Below are 21,915 nucleotides of genomic sequence, written 5' to 3'. Positions count from 1 at the left end.
ATTTGGATAATTCCTCTGTATTTTATATGTAAAAGAGGTCTTCGGTTTTTTTTGGATCGAGTCAATGTCCAACGTTTTGTTTGTTTACTTGACATGCTACTGTACAGAACCAAACTGTTTTGTGTCAATACACAAAGAGACTTTTTTTTTGTGAATAAAGTATATTTTTGAAATAAAGGAAATATTCAAAAGAAGGTTCCACCTCGGACACTGATTGGTTATTGGTCTCTTACACCGCCTCAGGACTTTGACCAATCAGAGCTGGTTATCTTCTTTGCATCCCCACCATACGCCCCCCCCCCCCCCACCAAACACAGCCTGGGTGGTTTCATTACCTGTGATCCTTGGGATCAAACTGGACAGCCTCTGTAAAGAGTTCCACAGCCTCAGAGTAGTAGCCTTGTTTGACCAGGTCAATCCCTTGCTCTGCAAGGTACAACAGACACTGAGTGAAACTAGGAACACAGATGCCAAGATGTGTTTGCTTGCCCTGACTGACAGCATTCCCACTGGACCCCAGCAACCTCACTCAGCTGGCTGGACAGCTGGTCTGTGATGCAAAGTATCACCAACAGCATACGTTCAATTCCCATGAAGGACTCTCCTTCCCAACCTCTCCCCTCATCTGAGACATGGTGACTCTCAGGTTAGACTCACCCTCAGTCATCTCTGTCCAATGAGTGGGCGAGAGAACAAGGTGGTGAGTGGGTCTGGGGCGGAGGCACCCAGTGGACTGGGCGAAGACGAGACAAGTACCTCACCCCACCCTGGGACCAGTCCCAGAAGGGACAGCAGGCAAGATGGAGGAGCACGCTTCCTGAGACTGCACAGGATATGAGGGAGAAGGACAAATGGACAGGTGAGAGGGGAAGAAGGGGTGAGGGAGAGATCTGGGGGGGAGAGAGAGATGGAGGGAGGGGAGAGAGAGAGAGATAGAGGGGAGGGGGATTATGTGGGAGAGGTGGTGTGTGTGGGGGAGGATGTGTGAGAGGGGAGGGGGATTATGTGGGAGAGGTGGTGTGTGTGGGGGAGGATGTGTGAGAGGGGAGGGGGATTATGTGGGAGAGGTGGTGTGTGTGGGGGAGGGTGTGTGAGAGGGGAGGCGGATTATGTGGGGGAGGAGGTGTGTGTGAGGGGAGGGGGAGTGTGTGAGGGGAGGGGGAGTGTGTGAGGGGAGGGGGAGTGTGTGAGGGGAGGGGGAGTGTGTGAGGGGAGGGGGAGTGTGTGAGGGGAGGGGGAGTGTGTGAGGGGAGGGGGAGTGTGTGAGGGGAGGGGGAGCATGGTGGGGGTGGGGAGGTGTGCACGAGAGGAATTCCAATAGCTGATAACATTCACTGACACAAGGTCAATATTCACTCTCTCCCACTCTGCCTCAGTTCCCTTCCCCTTCCCTCATAATAGGGACTCAGGGCCTCGACGGTCTCACTCTGAGCTATTTCTTAACCAAGTTGGTGAATCAAAAATGTTGTAGTCATTTGCTGCTTGGCACTTTTGTAATACTCATCTTTATTTCTCACTCACTGATTTAAAACAATCAATTAATCGCTTTGGAATTGTGTGAGTTTTTTTTCTTAACTTCATGTTTACTGCTCGTCAAACCTGATCTTCTTGATCAAAAGAGAAAATGCTGGAAAATCTCAGCAGGTCTGGCAGCATCTGTAAGGAGAGAAAAGAGCTGACGTTTCGAGTCTAACTGACTCTTTGTCAAAACTACAGATGCTGCCAGACCTGCTGAGATTTTCCAGCATTTTCTCTTTTGGTTTCAGATTCCAGCATCCGCAGTAATTTGCTTTTATCCTGATCTTCTTAATGTTTATTCACTGGTGCTGTCACAGAATGACATGCCCCCGCACCTTCCCATTCCCCTGGGCTGGAGCACCCTGGTCTACATCGTGGGTCCCTCTGTGACCAGGAGCAGACACTGAACAAGTTTACTGAACAGAGTTCAATGCAAATAGTCAATGCAAAGGCCACCTTCCCTCTCACTCTAATCCACAGGTCACAACCCAAAAATGTTTACAAGTTTTGAAAGAAGATGGAGTGGAGATCTTTCATTTCCGGGAACACACTGCTGCTAGGTTTTTAACCCTCCACCTTGTTATTTGAGGTTGTGAACAGCAGCTCATGGCTGGCTCTCTCCTCTCTGATGCTGAAGGTTCTGGGTTCAAGCCCATAGTCCACAGAAAATAAGGCCCACACTCCCAGTTCCGCAGGGTCAGAGGTGCTGCCTCCTTCAGGTGAGACCAGAAACTGAGGCCTCATCTGACTGCCCTCCTTCCCCCTCCAGGTGGGCACAGAAAGATCCCATTTTCAAGGTTAGCCATGAAGGTTTCCTCCCCCGAACTGTCCACGACTCATTGCACAAATAAAACCTCAGATAAAAGTGGTTTAATCTGGCCTGTGGCTGCTTGTGGGCTCTCCCTGTGCACAAAAATGGCTGTCACGCTTCCCACATTACAACAAGGACTACATTCTTCAGAAAGTACCTCAGTGGTTGAAACACAGGCTGGAACATCCTGAGCTTAAACACTAAGACACGTACAGGAACATTAGGTCAGATAGGCAAACAGGTTAGAACATCTGAATGGAGAGACAGACGGACAGATTGAGACACTGAGATGGAGAGAGAGAGAGGCAAAGGAAGAAACTGAGAGAGATCGAGAGAAACAAACAGAAGGAAAGAGTGACAGTGAGGGATAGAAAGAGAAAGATAAGGTGAGACAGACAGAGGCAAAGACAGAGTGAGGGAGAAACAGAGCAACCGAGTGAGATACTAAAGGAGAAAGAGAGAGTGAAAGAGGCAGAGAGAGAATGAGACAGAGCAAATAAGAGAGACAGAGACAGAAAGAGAGACAAAGAGAGATAGAGAGAGAGAGAGAGATGGAGAGACAGAATGACAGAGAGAGAGGGAGGTAGAAAGAGAATGAGACAGGAGTGAAAGAGGCAAAGAGAGAACAAGAGAGACAGAGAGACAGAGAGAGGGAGAGACAGAATTACAGAGAGAGAGAAAGAAAGAAAGGGAGAGAAAGTGAGCAAGTAGAAGCAAGGTAGAAAGATTTAAGGAGGAATCTGGGCAGCTGAAGGCGTGGCCACTAATGCTGGAGCGATGAAGACCAGGATTGCACAAAAGACCAAACTTGGAAACGTGCACAGGTCTTAGAGTTCCAAGGTTTGGCAGGGAATGAGGCCATGGGGGAAAGGTTTGAACACTGGGAGGAGAGTGTTAAAGTCAGAATAGGGCTGAACTGGGAGCCTTGCCAGATTAACAAGTACAGGGGCTAATGGGCAATCGACACTGGGTGGAGAGTCAGGGCACAGACAGCTCCGTTTTGGGGTGGAGGGCAGAGGATGAGAGGGTGCACAGTGGAATAGTCCAGGTCAGAGGGAACACATACATGGGAGACTGCTTCCAGAGACAATGAGCTGAAGCAGGTGTTGGAAATGGGTCAATGTTACAGAGACAAAAGTCAGTGAGAGAGGTGATGGGTCAGTGAGAGAGGTGATGGGTCAGTGAGAGAGGTGATGGGTCAGTGAGAGAAGTGATGGGTCAGTGAGAGAAGTGATGGGTCAGTTTTGGAGTTAGAAGGTCAACTTGCAAAATGAGTATGTTTCACCATTGGACAGGAGTCAGAGGGGAGAACATGAAAGGCTGAGAGGCAGGAATTATGAACCGCATTTCCTACAATTAATGCTTCCAAAGAGACAAGGATTCATGTTTAATGTGGAGAAAACAAATGATAAACTTAAGATTACAAAAACCGTTTAAACGTCACTGTGAAATGACCTACCAGCCAGTTGCCTGCTTTTCAATATTAATGGATCCAAATCACTGAGCTGAAAAGTCAATTTAAAAGCCATTGATTAAAAATGGGCTGAATAAACACCCTTTATCTAAAGGACACAAAATGTACCATAAAATTAACAGACAGCAAAAGATCAGAGAATAGGCAACAGAGGGGTAGGTGAAAGTATGCATTTCACACATAAATTCCTCAGCTAAATCCACTAAATTAATTTTTAAAAATTCATTCACAGGATGTGGACAGCATTTATTGGCCAGAAGGCAGATAACAGTCAACCACATTGCTGTGGGTGAGGAGTCACGTGTAGGCCAGACCAGATAAAGACAATAGTTTCCTTCCCTAAAGGACGTTGAGTGAACCAGATGAGTTTTTACAACAATTCACAATGGTTTCATGGTCATCACGAGACCCTTCAGTCCAGATTTGTTTTTTTTTAATTACCCTGTCAGGATTCGAACCCAAGTCTCCAGAACATTTCCTGCTACTCTGGATTAATGTAAAACAAAAAACTGAGGATGCCGGAAATCTTAAACAAAAACAGAAATTACTGGAGAAACTCAGCAGGTCTGGCAGCACCTGGAGAGAGAAACAGAGTTAACATTTCAGGTCCAGTGAGCAGTTCTGAAGAAGGGTGACTGGACCCGTACCACTAACACTCTTTGCGCTGCACTGTGCAGGAGTGAATCCTACTTTTTAATCGTCTACCACACAAAATGCACTGGCGGGGGTCGAAGAAACCAGCTTCCAGAGAGAGAGAGAGAGAGAGAGAGAGAGAGAGAGAGAGAGAGAGAGAGAGAGAGGAGCGAGAGAAAACATAGTGAGAGTAAAAGAAAGAGAGAGAAAGATCAGTATTCACCCGGGAGGTGGCTATGGAGGATAGTGAGGTTAGAGTGGAGCATGCTAAAATGCTCAGGCATTTTAAGATCAAGAAAGAAGTGATGTTGAGTCTCTTGAAGAGCCTTAAGGTGGATAAGTCCCCAGGGCCCAATGGTGTCTATCCAGGTTACTGAGAGAGGCAAGATAGGAGATTGCTGGACTTTTACCAAGACTTTCACCAAAATTGGTGGTGTACAGCTCTACGACTCTATCTTTGTATTCTTGCTAGCCACTGAAGAGGTACCAGAGGACAGGTGAGTAGCTAATGGTGTTCCTCTGTTCAAGAAGGGAAATAAGGATATTCCAGGAAACTATCGGCCAGTGAGTCTCACAATGGAAGCTATTGGAGAGAATTCTTAGGGATAAGATTGACTCACATTTGGAAAAGCATGGACTAATTAGGGGCAGTGAGCATGGCTTCGTGCAGGGCAGGTCATGTCTTCCTGACTTGATTGAATTTTTCGAGGAGGTGATGAAGCTGATCGATGAGGATAGAGCAGTAGATGTTGTCTACATGGATTTTAGTAAGGCTTTAAACGAGGTCCCTCATGGCAGGCTCATCCAGAATATTAAGATGCATGGGATCCACAGTGACTTGGCCACTTGGATTTAGAATTGGCTTACCCATGGAAGGCAGAGGGTAGTGGTGGAAAGCTGGAGGTCAGTATTTAGTGGTGTCCCTCCCGGATTCAACCCCTACCCTATCCCTGTAACCCTGCATTTCCCTTGGCTAATCCACCCAGTCTGCACATCCCTGGATCACTATGAGGCAATTTACTACAATCTTACTACAGCCATTGTAGTCAAGATGGTGTTGGTACAGTGAGTAGTGTTCGGGCTCACGGACCCCATCCGCTCCATGCCGGCGTCATCGTTTTCTCCATGTATGTCTTGGTTTTTCTCTTTCTTATCTTCGAGGCCAAAGTAGTGTCAGTGGCGCTGTGGCATGGATCAGGACCCTTAGTGTGGTAGGCCCGGAGCCTGGACCCCTGACAGCAGTAGGCCTGGAGCCTGGACAGCTGATGGCAGTAGACCTGGAGCCTGGACTGCTGATGGCAGTAGGCCTGGAGACTGGACCCCTGGCAGCGGTAGATTCGTAGCCTGGACCCCTGGCAGTGCTCGGCTCAGAGCCTGGACCCTGTGGCGATAGGCCCAGAGCCTGAACTCCTGGCAGCGGTAGGCCTGGAGCCTGAACCCTTAGCAGTGGTAGGCCTGGAGCTTGGACCTCAGGCGGCGGTAGACCTGGAGCATGGACCCCTGGCAGCAGGGAGGGGGCGAGGAGACTGGAGTCCTGGTGGCAGTAGGCCCAGATACTGGACCCTGTGGCAGTAGGCCCGGAGCCTGGACCTCAGGTGGTGGTAGGTCCGGAGCATGGACCTCTGGTGTTGGCAGCAGCAGCAGAGCCAGGATCCCCTGGGGCATCGGCATTGTCGTTTCTGTTCCTGGAGCGGGACTCCTTGAGGCCCACCTTTCAGAAGCCCTGAAGCTGTGCTTGAGACCTCAATTTGAACAGAAAATAAACTCTTATTTAAGTAACTTCTTTTTATCCTTATTGTAATTCAAAATGGTGCTAGATTGTGATGACAAAACACTTTTCACTGTATCTTCAAGATCTACGTGACAATAAAGCATTCATTCATCGAATTCATCACGGCCAATCCGCCTAACCTGCACATCTTTGTACTGTGAGAGGAAACCAAGGAAACTCACGCAGACACAGGGAGAATGTACAAACTCCACACAGATAGTCACCTAAGGATGGAATCGAATCCGGGTCGCTGGTGCTGTGAGCAGCAGTGCTAACAACAGACCTACCATGCCGCTCAATCACATCTCCAAACTCACAGAATTGGAGCGCAAACAAATCATCCTTGATCCTGAGGGACTGCCCAAGATAAAAATCTCCCTTTCCATCGTTAAACCATCCCAGAAACAAAGCTGCGCTGATGAGCTGGATCACGCACTCCACTCACAAAAGCAATTGTCCTCTAAACGCAACTGACTGTCTCTTATCCACTATACCCTGTGGTCACTTGCTGATGATTCTTCACCTGACTTATATCCTCGCACGATCACAAAGCTTTTCCCAGCTGGAGTTAGTGATTTTTATTCATGTGGTAACTTGTCTGTTCTCCTGCTTTAACTGTTCCTAATCAGTGTCTGAGCTCAAGAGAAGGCCCCACATTAACATCATCCATCAGGTGGTGCACAGCGCAGGTTTCTGCTTGTCTTTCAGTGACAGAAATCAATTGGACTGTGCATCATCCCAGCTCTCCGATATTAACAGCTTAGCAACATTCCCATGATGCACCTTCCCCATTTAAATAGACAATTTGCTGTTCAGTACAGGCAGCAGGAGGCCCGTCAGTCCCTCCAACCTGTTCCACCGCTCAAATCATCCATGGCTCTCCTGGGTCCATCTGTCTTATCTCCATAACCCTTTAATACCATTCCCCCTCATGACAAAGGATCTGTTGAATCAGCACAGAATTGGGAGCCCTCACTCATGTGTCACAATAAAGCGAGCATCCGGTTTCACTGGGTAATAGGGAAGGAAAATGCAATGTTGGCCTTTATTTCAAAGCAAATGGAGTGTAAAAGTGGGGGCGCATTGCCAAAACTATTCAAGGCATTAGTCAGACCACAACTGGACGACTGTGAACAGTTTTGGGCCCCTGGCCTAAGGATAGACAAACAGGCATTGGAGCCGGTCCACTCAGATGATAGCAAATATGGAGGGACTGCCTAACGAGGAGAGGTTGAGTAAGTTGGATGTAGGCACATTGGACTTTAGAAAAGTGGGAGGAGACATGCATAAGTCTTAGGGACCTTGACAGGGTAGATGTGGAGAGGCTGCTTCCCCTTGTGGGGGAGTGTAGGACCCTCCAGTAATCTCCAAATAAAGGGTCACACATATAAGACAAAGATGAGGAGGAATTTCTTTCCTCAGAGGGTAGTGCACCTGTGGGACTCTTCATCACAAAGGGCTGTTGAGGTTGGTCATTAAGCACATTATGGTGACTCAGTGGTTAGCACTGCTGCCTCACAGCACCAGGGACCTGGGTCAATTCTGTGTGGAGTTTGCACATTCTCCCTGTGTCTGCGTGGGTTTCCTCCGGGTACTCCGGTTTCCTCCCACATTCCAAAGATGTGCAGGTTAGGTGAATTGGCCATGCTAAATTGTCCATAGTGTGCAGGCTAGGTGGGTTATCCATGGGAAATGCAGGGTTACAGGAGAGGATAGGGGGTGGATCGCTCGCTGGAGTGTCTTTATAGGCTGAATGGCCTGTTTCCACACTGTAGGGAGCCTATATCAAGGCTGAGACAGATTTACTTTCAGTAACGGAGTTGGGGTCATGGGGAAAAGGCAGGAAAGTTATCAAATCAGCCACAACCCCATTGTATGGCACAGCTGACTCAATAGGCTGAATGGCCTACTACAGCTCCTACATCTTATCTTTAGCATTAGAAAGAGATTGAGCACCATTTACTACCCATTTTGCTGCAGAGTGATTATCAGAGGGAAAGAGAATTTAGGACAATGTTTTGATTTGAATAATCAGAGCTGGACATATCCAAGATGAACACACACCCATACTCACTCACTCTCTCTCACACACACTCACACATACACACACACACACTCAGACACAAACTCACAGACATATACACACAAGCAAAGACATGCACATGCACACAAATGAACGCGCACACACTGACACATGCACGCACACACATGCACGATCACACGTACAGACACACACACACACACACACACGAGAAATTCTTGCCCACACTTACCTCATGGCTTTTGGTCTCATTCTCTTTGTTTTCCTTCGATTTTTTGTCAGATTTGCCTTTGCCCTTGGGTCTAATATGACTGGCAGCATTGGCAACGAAAGCACTGCTGATATCCCATTCAGGTTCCTGGCAACAAGTGGAACACAAGAAAGTCAACTGCAAGTGCATCACCACAAGGCTTTTCCTAAATAGCTTCTCCCATCCAGCATTACCACCACCACCCCAACCCCCACCCCCGATGGACAGCTGCCAAACCTGGACGGAAGGGGAACAAAGTGAATATCTCACACCTGAGCTCACACCCTTCGATTCCTCAGACACAGCCTGTTGAAGGAGCCATGAACTTAGTTTCCTTCATCCGTCCACGCTACACTAGACTATAAGATGTAAGAGCCATTCAGTCCATCCAGTCTGCTCCGCCATTCAACGAGCTCATGGCTAATCTGATAGTCTTCAATCTCAGGTTCCTGCCTTTACACCCAGAATCAGCCGCCAATTTACACTCAGCAACTTCCCACAAACAGCAGGGCGATAATCAATTGATTATTGGTTCTTAATAGTGCTGGTGGCAGAGGGATGAATATTGTCTGGGCCCTAGCTCCTTCAGCAAATGAGGTATGGAGATACCACGATGCTTCAATATGGCCTCCCACACTGTGTATTGGCTGTATCTGCATGTGTATGTGTATCTCTGTGCGTCTTGTGTGCGGGCGGGCATGTCCGTGTGTGTGCATTGTTGTGTGTGTCTCTGCCATACCTGCGTGTCTGTCTGTGTTTGTTTTGTGCCTGTTTCTGTGCATGCGTTTCTATACATGTCTGTGTTTCGTTGTGCAGAATGTCAATCAGAGGGTCAGCACTGAGGGAGTGCCACACTGTCGGAGGGACATTACTGAGGGAGTGCCACACTATCAGAGAAACTGTACTGAGGGAGTGCTGCACTGTCGGAGGGTCAGTGCTGAGGGAGTGCCACACTCTCAGAGGAACAGTACAGAGGGAGTGCAGCACTGTCAGAGGGTCAGTTCTGAGGGAGTGCCACACTTTCAGAGGGTCAGTGCTGAGGGAGTGCTGCACTGTCGGAGGGTCAGTACTGAGAGTGTGTCACACTGTCGGAGGGATAGTACTGAGGGAGTGCAGCACTGTCAGAGGGACAGTACTGAGGGAGTGTCACACTGTCGGAGGGACAGTACTGAGGGAGTGCAGCACTGTCGGAGGGACAGTACTGAGGGAGTGCCACACTGTCAGAGGGACAGTACTGAGGGAGTGCCACACTGTCAGAGGGACAGTACTGAGGGAGTGCCACACTGTCAGAGGTGTTCCTTTTTGCTTGAGACATTAAACTCAGGCTCCATTTACTCTCTTGGGTGGGCAAAAAATATTCCATGGTACAACCTCAAAAAAAGACAAATTACCCCAGTATGTTTTTTTTTGTTTCCCTTTACAACAGATTAAGTTTACTTGTCAACATTTCAGAGTTGCAGCTGAATTTAATTTTCACTGATATTCTGGCATGTTCCTGATGTGGTCAGAATCTGTGGTATTTACCACAGGCTGTACCTAGGACAATGTTGTTGTGACTGTAATGATGTACACCAGTCTTGGCTAACATAGCATAGCACTCAATCTCTGATTTCCTCAAGACTGGACAGTTGTTGGCAGAATAATCAGCATGGGTCCACCTTGGTGTGAATCATTCTCAACGTTTTTGTGAAACCTAGCACACTCTTGTCACTTTTCACAACTGACTGGAGCCTGGAGTTGATGGTCTTCAGTGTGATATCTGTGTCTTCCTGGCTATCACCATCTTTGCCCGCCCGTTGGCTGTGCTGTGGGCGAGGGGAGAGGAGACTGGGTGGGAGAGTCAGATGCACAGGGTCAGAATTCACACAGGGAGGACCAGTGGCAGTGTCAAAGTGAACCCAAGACGTATCTTGGCCAATTATCATCCACCAACCCCACACGACTGAAACACATCAGTTGGTCATTGACACACTGCTGTTTGTGGGAGCTTACTGTGTGTGAGAACTGACTGCAGCGTTGATCAGATTGCAGCAGTGACTACACTTTGAGAATATACGATTAGCTGCTCTGTGCTTTGAGATAGCCTGAGGAACATTGGAATTAGGAGCGGGAGTAGGAGTAGGCAATTCAAGCTCAGAGTCGAGAGTGTGGTGCTGGAAAAGCACAGCCAATCAGACAGCATTTGGCAAGCAGGAGAATCAATGTTTTGGACATAAGACTTTCATCTTTCCTGATGAAGGGCTTTTGCCCGAAACGTTGACTCTCCCGCTCCTCGGATGCTGCCTGACCTGTTGTGCTCTTCGAGCACCACACTCTTGACTCTGATCTCCAGCATCTGCAGTCCTCACTTTCTCCCAGTCAGCTGTGAGCCTGCTCCACCATTTAACATGATCACGGTTCAACTCCACATCTCTGCCTGCTCCCTGCATCCCAGTTTTCATCAGAAACATATCGATTTCTTTCTTGAATCTGTTGATTGATTCTGCCTCCACCACACTCTGGGGCAATGGTTCCCAAAGATTCACAACCCCTCTGACAGAAGAAGTTTCTCCTCATTTCTGCTTTGAACCTACCGCCTCTCACTCTATACCTATGACCTCCTGTTCAAGACTGTCCCATAAGGGGGAACATCTGTTCAATGGACACCTTATCAATCCCCTTTCGCATTTTATAGATCTCAATCAGACTTCCCTCTCAACAGAAGAAGGTTTTTTTGATTCCAGCTTCATCTCACATGCGGAGACGCACTGTTGGTACGAATATTGCAGCCCCTTCTCTGACCATTAATGGAATAAGGTAACTGGAGTCGCAGGTGGACAGGATGGTGAAGACTGTGAGAAAATGAGGACTGCAGATCAGAATCGAGATTGTGATGCTGGAAAAGCACAGCAAGTCAGGCAGCATCTGAGGAGCAGGTGAATCAACGTTTTGGGCAGAAGTCCTTCATCAGGAAGGTGAAGTAGACATTTGTTTGGTATGCTTACCTTTCTTGGTCATAACATTGAGTTCAGGAGTTGGGAGATCATCTTGCAGCTGTACAAGACTCTGGTTCGGCCACTTTTGGAATATTGCATACAATTCTGGTCATCCTTCTATCGGAGGATGTTGTTAAACTTGAAAGAGTTCAGAAAAGATTTACAAGAATGTTGCCAGGGTTGGAGGATTTGTGCTATGGGGAGAGGCTGAACAGGCTGGGGCTGTTTTCCTTGGAGCAACGGAGACTGAAGGGTGACCTTATAGAGGTTTATCAAATCATGAGGGGCTTGGACAGGGTGGTTTTCTACCCAGGATGGGAGAGTCCAATAATCAAGGGCATAGGTTTAAGGTGAGAGGGGAAAGATTTAAAAGGTACCTGAGGAGTAACCTTTTTTCACACAGAGGGTGGTACGTGTATGGAATGAGCTGCCAGAGGAAGTGGTGGAGGCTGGTACAATTGCAACATTTAAAAGGCGTCTGGATGGGTATATGAATAGGAAGAGTTTGGAGGGATACGGGCCAAGTGTTGGCAAATTGGACGAGGTCAGATTGGGATGTTTGGTCAGCATGGATGAGTTGGACCGAAGGGTCTGTTTACCTGCTGTACGACAATGAGTTAAAGCCAAGCTATTCAACTGCTCCTCATACAACGACCCTTTCACCTCCGGAATCAACCTGGTGAACCGAGATCCTGAAAGGTGCTATATAAATTCAAGTCCTACACCAGTCCCATGAATTTGGAGCAAGGGGATTCCCAATGCTTTATTCTTTTGGCAAGCATTCGACAAGAGGGTCATTGACCTTGCGGTTACCTCTCTCTCTCTCTCTCTCCACCCCTCCCTCCCTCTCTCTCTCTCTCCCCCCTCCCCCTCTCTCCTCTCTCCTCTCTCTCTCTCTCTCTCTCTCCCCCTCCTCTTTCTCTCTCCCCACCCCCCCCCCTTTCTCTTTCTCTCTCTCTCACTCTCAGCTGCTGAGTTGACCAGCTCAGAGTTTACCAGCACCTTCTGGTTTATTTATAGGCTTCGGTAAGTGAGGATTATTAAGAGCGAAGGCAGGTTACGAGTCTACGTTGTCACTCCGAGAACCGTACAGTACAGAAGAGGTCCTTCAGCCTGTCACATCTGCACCAACCTCCTGCAAATTTCTTATTTTAAAAAACAGCCAGCAAACATTTCCCAGAGTGTTTCTGAGAGTTTTGTACATTGAATCATAAACATTGCATAGATTATAAGATAAGAATCGCTTCCACGTCAGAAAAGTCCTTGAAATGACTTCTCCTGTGAACGGCGAAAGAAAAAGTGGGAAATGAGTAAAGTCAACACTTGGCAACTCATCAGTCCCACAAGGTGAGGCAATGTGATTGCCTGGTCCAATATACATCTCCTGACTGTATGCACCGTTCCAGTAGGTTCACAGTTCTCTCCATTTACAAACAGACTTCAAACTAAAGCTTTGGTAATGTCTGGATCCAAGTGGAATGAGAGAAGTCATTGAGATTGACACGGGTCTGTGAGAATCGTGAACCCTTTCATAGTTCTGTTTGGACGATTGGGAACCAGCAACTTTCAAAGGGCTGGAGGACAAATCCAGGCCGACTCACCAATGCAGTAGTGTGGGAGTGCCACACTCCCTGAGGGACTGTCTTTCCACTGAGGCAATGTATTGAATCCCCATCATTCCTTCAAAAGTAATGGGAAAGGGGTCTTTCCCCTCCAACCTTCCCCCGAAAATGTCCTAGCCCAAAATTATTCCTCAACCACTAAAACAGATTATTTACACTGTCCTGATCCCCCAGAGCTTGTCCAGTAGTCAGGAGTGTGGTGGAACACTCCCCAGTTGCATGGATGAGTGCAGCTCCAAGCAGCTTGACACTATCCACTGGAGAGGGTACAGAGGTGGTGCCAGGATGGTGCCTGGACTGGAGAGTTCCATTGACGAAGAGAGATTGGACAGACTAGGGTGGATAGTTTTCTTTGAAGTGGCAGAGGGGGTCATTGGTGGTGGGCAATGGGGCACATGATTGAGATGTATGAAATTATATAGGGCATATCCAGGGTAGACAGGAAGGACTTTTTCCTCATGGTGGAGTGATCACTGACCGTTTGGTGGGGGACGTGCATAGATTTAAGGCAATGGGCGGGAGGTTTAAGGTGAAAAAAGCATTTTTCACTCAGAGGGTGATGGGAATTCAGAACCCACTGCATGTAAAGATGGTAGAACCTCTCACTGTTTAAGAAATATTTAGATATGTATCAGCAATCCTAAGGCTATAGTTCTGGAAAATGGGATTGGATTAGAATCGAATAGATAAACTGAAGGGAATATTTATGCTGCTATAAACCCCTCTGGTACTCTGACTATCCAGCACAAAACAATCCGTTTGATTGGTGCTACATTTACAAATGTTCATCCCCATCAACACTAACGCGCAGTGACAGCAAGAGTGCCATCTGCAAGATCCCAAACTGTCACCCAATCCACAATCTGGCTCCCTAACCATGCGCCACCCCCACTGTCCCCTCCCCAACTGCGACTTACCCTCCACAGATTTCAACACATCCAGCACCATAATCTCCATCCTCACCCATCTTCCATCCTAACCCCTTCACCCCACACCCCACCAGTAACTAGAATCGAGGTAATGGGTGGAACAGAAAAGGAAAGTAAGCTTTGAGAAGATTTGCAGCTCAGATTAAGGTTCTGGAAATAGGTTTGCTCACTGAGCTGGAAGATTCAGTGAGCTCCCGAATAAAGCACTGGTGCTGTAACCTGCTTTCTATTTATATGTTTGAGTTTCCTTCAATTGGTGATGTAATTTCCTGTGGTGACATCATTTCCTACTGTGGTGCCATTTCCTGCTCTTTTTCTCAGGGGGTGGTAAATGGGATCCAAGTCAATGCCTTTGTTGATAGAGTTCCGGTTGGAATTCCATGCTTCTAGTAATTCTCGTGTCTCTCTCTGTTTGACTTGTCCTAGGATGGATGTGTTGTCCCAGTCGAAGTGGTGTCCTTCCTCATCCGTATGTGGGGATACCAGTGAGAGAGGATCATGACGTACTTAGCAAGCAAATCTATATCCACAGAAAAGGAAAATGAAAGTCCTCAGAGAAACGGTGCAAGGAATTCTCACCAGAGTGAAGCGTTCAGCAACAGAAACAGAGTCCTTGAACAACTCACTGAGTTGGGATCTACTGGGATTTTCCATCATTTTTTGCTTCCGAACAGCTTTCCAGCATCTTCAGGGTCAATGCTCAGATCTGACTCACAATGTGGACAGAGTGGGAAGTATTCCTCCTCCTGAGAATGATCCCTGCGTTGCAGGTTTCTTTATGATGCCCATGCTTCTAAACGCAGAACATGCACTCGTCTTGAACAGACAGCATCTTTCACAATCTGAGACCATCACCAAGGGCTCAACGGACAACCACACTCTTCCTCTTGAAAGGTAATCCAAAAGGAAATGTGGGGCACCTGTCGCTAAAGTTTTGCCTTAACGTTGTAAGAAGAAACATTGGCTCCAGATTTCTGTATTTTCTTTTTGGTTTCTTCCAAAGTTGGTCCAGTGGCTTCATTTGTTCCTCCCCACAGCCATCCCTCAACACCCCTCATCCCCCACAGCCATCCCTCAACACCCCTCATCCCCCACAGCCATCCCTCAACACCCCTCATCCCCCACAGCCATCCCTCAACACCCCTCACTCCCCACAGCCATCCCTCAACACCCCTCATCCCCCACAGCCATCCCTCAACACCCCTCACTCCCCACAGCCATCCCTCAACACCCCTCATCCCCCACAGCCATCCCTCAACACCCCTCACTCCCCACAGCCATCCCTCAACACCCCTCATCCCCCACAGCCATCCCTCAACACCCCTCATTCCCCACAGCCATCCCTCAACACCCCTCATCCCCCACAGCCATCCCTCAACACCCCTCATCCCCCACAGCCATCCCTCAACACCCCTCACTCCCCACAGCCATCCCTCAACACCCCTCATCCCCCACAGCCATCCCTCAACACCCCTCATCCCCCACAGCCATCCCTCAACACCCCTCATCCCCCACAGCCATCCCTCAACACCCCTCACTCCCCACAGCCATCCCTCAACACCCCTCACTCCCCACAGCCATCCCTCAACACCCCTCACTCCCCACAGCCATCTCTCAACACCCCTCACTCCCCATAGCCATCCCTCAACACCCCTCACTCCCCACAGCCATTTCTCAACACCCCTCACTCCCCACAGCCATCCCTTAACACCCCTCACTCCCCACAGGCATCCCTCAACACCCCTCACTCCCCACAGGCATCCCTCAACACCCCTTACTCCCTACAGCCATCTCTCAACACCCCTCACTCCCCACAGCCATCCCTCAAAATCCTTCACTCCCCATAGCCATCCCTCAACATTCCCCACTCCCCACAGCCATCGCTCAACACCCCTCACTCCCCATAGCCATCCCTCAACACCCTTCACTCCCCACAGCCATCCCTCAAAATCCTTCACTCCCCACAGCCATCCCTCAACACCTCTCACTCCCCACAGCCATCCCTCAAAATCCCTCACTCCCCATAGCCATCCCTTAACACCCCTCACTCCCCACAGGCATCCCTCAACACCCCTCACTCCCCACAGCCATCTCTCAACACTCCTCACTCCCCATAGCCATCCCTCAACATTCCCCACTCCCCACAGCCATCCCTCAACACCTCTCACTCCCCACAGCCATCCCGCAACACCTCTCACTCCCCACAGCCATCCCTCAACACCTCTCACTCCCCACAGCCATCCCTCAACACCTCTCACTCCCCACAGCCATCCCTCAACACCTCTCACTCCCCACAGCCATCCCTCAACACCCCTCACTCCCCACAGCCATCCCTCAACACCCCTCACTCCCCACAGCCATCCCTCAACACCCCTCACTCCCCACAGCCATCCCTCAACACCCCTCACTCCCCACAGCCATCCCTCAACACCCCTCACTCCCCACAGCCATCCCTCAACACCCCTCACTCCCCACAGCCATCCCTCAACACCCCTCACTCCCCACAGCCATCCCTCAACACCCCTCACTCCCCACAGCCATCCCTCAACACCCCTCACTCCCCACAGCCATCCCTCAACACCCCTCACTCCCCACAGCCATCCCTCAACACCCCTCACTCCCCACAGCCATCCCTCAACACCCCTCACTCCCCACAGCCATCCCTCAACACCCCTCACTCCCCACAGCCATCCCTCAACACCCCTCACTCCCCACAGCCATCCCTCAACACCCCTCACTCCCCACAGCCATCCCTCAACACCTCTCACTCCCCACAGCCATCCCTCAACACCCCTCACTCCCCACAGCCATCCCTCAACACCCCTCACTCCCCACAGCCATCCCTCAACACCCCTCACTCCCCACAGCCACCCCTCACCGTCCCTCACTCCCCACAGCCACCCCTCAACACCTCTCACTCCCCACAGCCATCCCTCAACACCCCTCACTCCCCACAGCCATCCCTCAACACCCCTCACTCCCCACAGCCACCCCTCACCGTCCCTCACTCCCCACAGCCACCCCTCACCTCACCCTGCAACCTTTGACTCCATCCCTCACATCATCACAATCTCCATCCAGAACTATAATAGACAGCAACACAGATATGTGAGCCATTGAGCCCGTTAAACATGTACTGTCTCTTTCAACACTCATGTAACTAATTCCACTCAATTCCATCCCAGTCTTGCCCCGTCACAGTAAACATTCCAAATAACTGCTCTTCAAATACCTATCCAACTTCCTTCTGGAAGCTCCTATTGAATCTGGCTTCGTTATCCTTTTAGGACATACGTTCCACACTACAACAACTCAGAAAATAAAGTTCTCATCTTACCTGTGCTCCTTTTGCCTCTGACCTTCAGCCTGTGTTGCCTGGTTACTGGTCCTTCTCCCCCACTCAGTTACTCCATTTAAAGCCTCCATGTTTTGAAGCCGTTCAACTATATCACCCCTTAATCTCTCTGCTCGAAGATCAGTCTCAGCTGCTGTGGTCTCTACCAGAAACAAAGTCTCTCATAGAAACGTAGAAAATAGGGGTAGGCCATTCGGCCCTTCGAGCCTGTTCCACCATTCAATAAAATCATGGCTGACCATCTCCTGTCCCTGCTTTCTCCCCATACCTTTTAATCTCTTTAGCCCTAAGAACTATATCTAACTCCTTTTTGAAACATACAAGGTTTTAGCCTCAACTACTTTCTGTGGCAGAAAATGGGGAGGCAAGGTGGCTCACCAGGGACCTGGGTTCGATTCCAGCCTCGGGCGATTCTCTGTGTGGGGTTTGTACATTCTCCCTGTGTCTGTGTGGGTTTCCTCCCACACTTCAAAGATGTGCAGGCTAGGTGGATTGGCTATGCCATGGTGTCCAGGGATGTGTAGGCATTATTGCATTATGTAAAACAAGGACTGCAGATGCTGGAAACCAGAGTCTAGATTAGAGTGGTGCTGGAAAAGCACAGTAGTTCAGGCAGTATCCAAGGTGCAGGAAATTTGACGTTTCAGGCAAAAGTCCTTCATCAGGAATACAGGCAGAGAGCTTGAAGGGTGGAGAGATAAATGAGAGGAGGTGGGGGTGGGAAGAAAGTAGCATAGAGTACAATAGGTGAGTGGGGGTGGGGATGAAGGTGATAGGTCAGGGAGGTGGGTGGGGGAAGGTAGCAGAGAGTACAATGTGTGGATGGAAGTGGGATGAAGGTGATAGGTCAGAGAGGAGGGGGAGTGGATAGGTGGAAAAGAAGATAGGCAGGTAGGACAGGTCATGGGGACAGTGCGGAGCTGGAAGTTTGGAACTAGGGTGAGGTGGGGGAAGGGGAAATGAGGAAATTGCTGAAGTCCACACTGATGCCCTGGGGTTGAAGTGTTCCAAGGTGGAAGATGAGGCGTTCTTCCTCCAGGCATCTGGTGGTGAGGGAGCGGCGAAGGAGGCCCAGGACCTCCATGTCCTCGGCAGAGTGGGCGGGGGAGTTGAAATGTTGGGCCACGGGGCAGTGTGGTTGATTGGTGCAGGTGTCCCAGAGATGTTCCCTAAAGCGCTCTGCTAGGAGGCGCCCAGTCTCCCCAATGTAGAGGAGACTGCATCGGGAGCAAAGGATACAGTAAGTGATATTGGTTGATGTGCAGGTTAAACTTTGATGGATGTGGAAGGCTCCTTTAGGGCCTTGGATGGAGGTGAGGGAGGAGGTGTGGGCGCAGGTTTTGCAATTCCTGCGGTGGCAGAGGAAGGTGCCAGTGCAATTCCTGCGGTTAGGTGCATTAGTCAGGAGTAAATGTAGGTTAATAGGGGAATGGGTTGGGATGGGATCCTCTTCGGAGGGTTGATGTGCACTTGTTGGACTGAATGGCCTGCTCCCATTCTATGAATCCCACAGGCTCCCCACTCTCTGGGTGAAGAAATTTCTCCTCATCTCCATCCTAAATGACCCACCCTGTATCGTTGGTCTGTGACCCCCCAGTTTTGGACTCCCCAGTCATTGGGAAGATCCTTTCTGTGTTTACTCTGTCTAATTGGGTTGTCCCCTCATCTTCGGCCTCAAATACTGGGAACTAATAGCCTGCAGTTTCAGTATGAAACAGAGACTCCACTTAGTCATTTCTTTAATTCAGCCATTCGCAACTTCTTAAAATTTCAATAATAAAATGATTTTTTAAAATTTAAATCCTGACACAATGTCAATCAGTCCCTCTTTTTCTTTCTCCCCACACCAGTTAGAGGTTCACACCAGAGTAAAGCAGCCCACTTGATTGGCATCTCATCTGCCACCAACATTGACTCCCTCCCCCACTAACACTCAGTAACAGCAGGGTGTACCATCTGCAAGTTACACTTCAACAACTCACTGAGGCTCCTTCAGCAGATACTGAAACAGCATATACCCAAATATAGCAAGACCTGGATCATATCGAGACTTGGGCTGACAGGTGGCAAGTGACATTCGCTCCACACAAGTGCCAGGCTATGACCATCTCCAACAAGAGAGACTTCAATCATCGCCCTCCATATTCAAAGGCATCACCATCACTGAACCCCTCAACTGTTAATATTCCAAGGATTACCACTGATCAAAACTGAACTGGCCATTTAAATACAGTGGTTACAAGAGTAGGTCAGGGGAATGCACCATTCACAAGGCTACAGGAGGGTATCCTCACCACTTGACTGGATGGGTGCAGCTCCAACAACACTCAAGAAGCTCGACACCAACTAGGATAAAGCAACCCACTCGATCGGCACCACATCCACAAGCATCCACTCTGCCCCCTGACCAGGAACAGCAGTGTGTACCATTATCATCAGTGTGTGCTGCAGACATTCAACAAAGCTCAGTCCAAACCTAAGGCCACTTCCAGTCACTAGAAGTAAGTCACCAGAGTCCCAGAGGACCATTGCAGAGGGATGACTGCTGGTGAGTTTAGCCTAAATCGGTGAGGGAACTGAACCCATGCTATTGACTCCACTCTGCATCGCAAAGCAGCCAACTGAACCACCTGACCCTCTTCCATCTAAAAGAACGAGGGCAATAGAAACAGGAGATGCACCACCATCGGAAAGTTCCCCTCCAAGCCACTCACCATCCTGACTTGGAAATACATCAGCCCATCCTTCACGGTCACTGGGTCAGAATCTTGGAATTCCCTCCTTAAGGGCATTGTGGGGTGCAGCGTTTCAACAAGGCAGCTCACCCCCACCTTCTCAAGGGGCAACTAGGATCAGACAATAAATGCTGACCCCAACCAGTGATGCCCACATTTTGTGAATAAAACAAAACATTTTAATTAAACTCTCTATCCTATGTTATGTGAAACGTTAGAATGTTCACTGCCTCAGCACCAGTTTAGTTTCATTCTGAGATTTTGTGCATGGTGAACAGATAACAATCTCTCCCTAAGGGCACTGCTTGTCACTGGCCACTCGGGTGTTTCCTTTCTTCCTGGTGGTGGGAACTGAATAAAGATTCGTGCACCTTGTGTCTCTCACTGTGTCTCACACCTGCACACGCAACATGGGTGCTGGGGAAAATAAGCACTACTGCAGTTAGGTAGTAGTGTGGCGGTAAAAGAAAAAAAACAATTTCTCCCTCAACATCAGCCAAACTTAACAGCAGGTCATTGACTTCAGGAAGCAAGGTGGAGGGAATGCCCCCATTTACATCGGAGGAGCTGAGGTGGAGAGGTTCGAAAACGTCAAGTTTCTAGGAGTGACAATCACTCCTAGATTGACAATCAAATGTTGTACAATTACGACATTTAAAAAATATCTGGATGGTAACATGAATAGGGAGGGTTTGGAGGGATATGGGTCAACTTCTGGCAAATGGGACTAGAGTAACTTTGGATATCTGGTTGGCATGGAAGAGTTGGACCGAAGACTCTGTTTCCATGCTGTATAACTCTATGACTCTATTTTTAAAAACCCATTTCATTCACTAATATCTTTCGGGGAAGGAAATCTGCCATCCAAACCCAGTCTGGCCTACACATGACTCCAGCCCCACAGCAATAAGATTGACTCTTAACTGCCCTCTGTAATGGTCTATTCAGTTGGGTTGAAGGCTGCAGCTCACCACCACCTTCTCAAGGGCAATTATGGCTCAGCGATAGATGCCAGCAATGCCATGAATGGATAAGAAAGTGGTCACCACTCCTACCTTACACACTCACACAGACCTTCCCCCTTGTTCCTTATTTCCCTGCACTGTTTATCAACACATAAAAAAAACATCTCTCCATTACCCTTCTTAACAATTCCAGGTCAGCCTTCCATAACTTTTTGGGTTCAGCATCAGTCGATCCCACAAGCAGATTCCATTCCGCTTCTCCCCCAGCATTGATCCCGACTGAGTGCTTCCCTATTGGTTAACCCAACAACCAAGCAATAATAGCCTCCCATGACCTCAACTGGACTTGCATTCCACGCTTGCCCATCCTAGCCTTTCCAGAGGCGATTCGGGCGAAGGGGGGCCTGGTAAAAACGATCAGAAGTTGTTCTTTCTCAGAGAAAGCGGACACTCGGTGTCACGGCAAGGTCCAGACCACTGCCGTCCAACTTCCGTTCTGAAGAATAGTCACCAGACTTTTTCTCTCCCCATGGATGCTGCCAGATCTGCTGAGTTTCTCCAGCTATTTCTGCTCTTGTTGCAGTACCAATTCATTTTGCCTTATAACACAAAGTGACACATGCGCTACCTTTGCAGGGCCTGGGGGAGTCAGCTTGTTTCTACAATACAAAATAGTTCCCCATAAAACACACCAAACAAAATCAGAAATTGCCCTCCCAGCTTTCTATTTTAAAAACCCTGCACCTTCATTTTTCTAAGGTAAAGTCATGAGGGGACTTGAAGTAAAATAAAGAGAAACTGATTTCATTTTTACTAAAGATTGAGCACATATGTGT

The 21,915-nt window shown here is 48.8% G+C and overlaps 1 protein-coding gene across 6 annotated transcripts in view; it reads right to left on the bottom strand.

Moving 5' to 3' along the window:
• Window positions 1–21,915, bottom strand: part of LOC122561319 (uncharacterized) — a 164,785-nt gene that overhangs the window by 72,095 nt on the left and 70,775 nt on the right. For all 6 annotated transcript variants that reach the window (XM_043713011.2, XM_087998748.1, XM_043713012.2 and 3 more), the window contains 3 exons: window positions 8,481–8,606; window positions 3,789–3,834; window positions 336–426 (listed from right to left, as the gene is read on the bottom strand). In XM_043713011.2, coding sequence (XP_043568946.1) covers window positions 336–426; window positions 3,789–3,834; window positions 8,481–8,606 — 263 coding nt within the window. The remainder of the gene's footprint in view (window positions 1–335; window positions 427–3,788; window positions 3,835–8,480; window positions 8,607–21,915) is intronic.

The sequence above is a fragment of the Chiloscyllium plagiosum genome, unplaced genomic scaffold, assembly GCF_037043375.1.
Source record: "Chiloscyllium plagiosum isolate Xiang-an unplaced genomic scaffold, Cpla_swu_hap1 HiC_scaffold_22, whole genome shotgun sequence".
NCBI classification, from domain to species: Eukaryota; Metazoa; Chordata; class Chondrichthyes; order Orectolobiformes; family Hemiscylliidae; genus Chiloscyllium; species Chiloscyllium plagiosum.
Note: the sequence above shows the minus strand (reverse complement) of the source record. Positions and strands in the feature narration are given on the sequence as shown.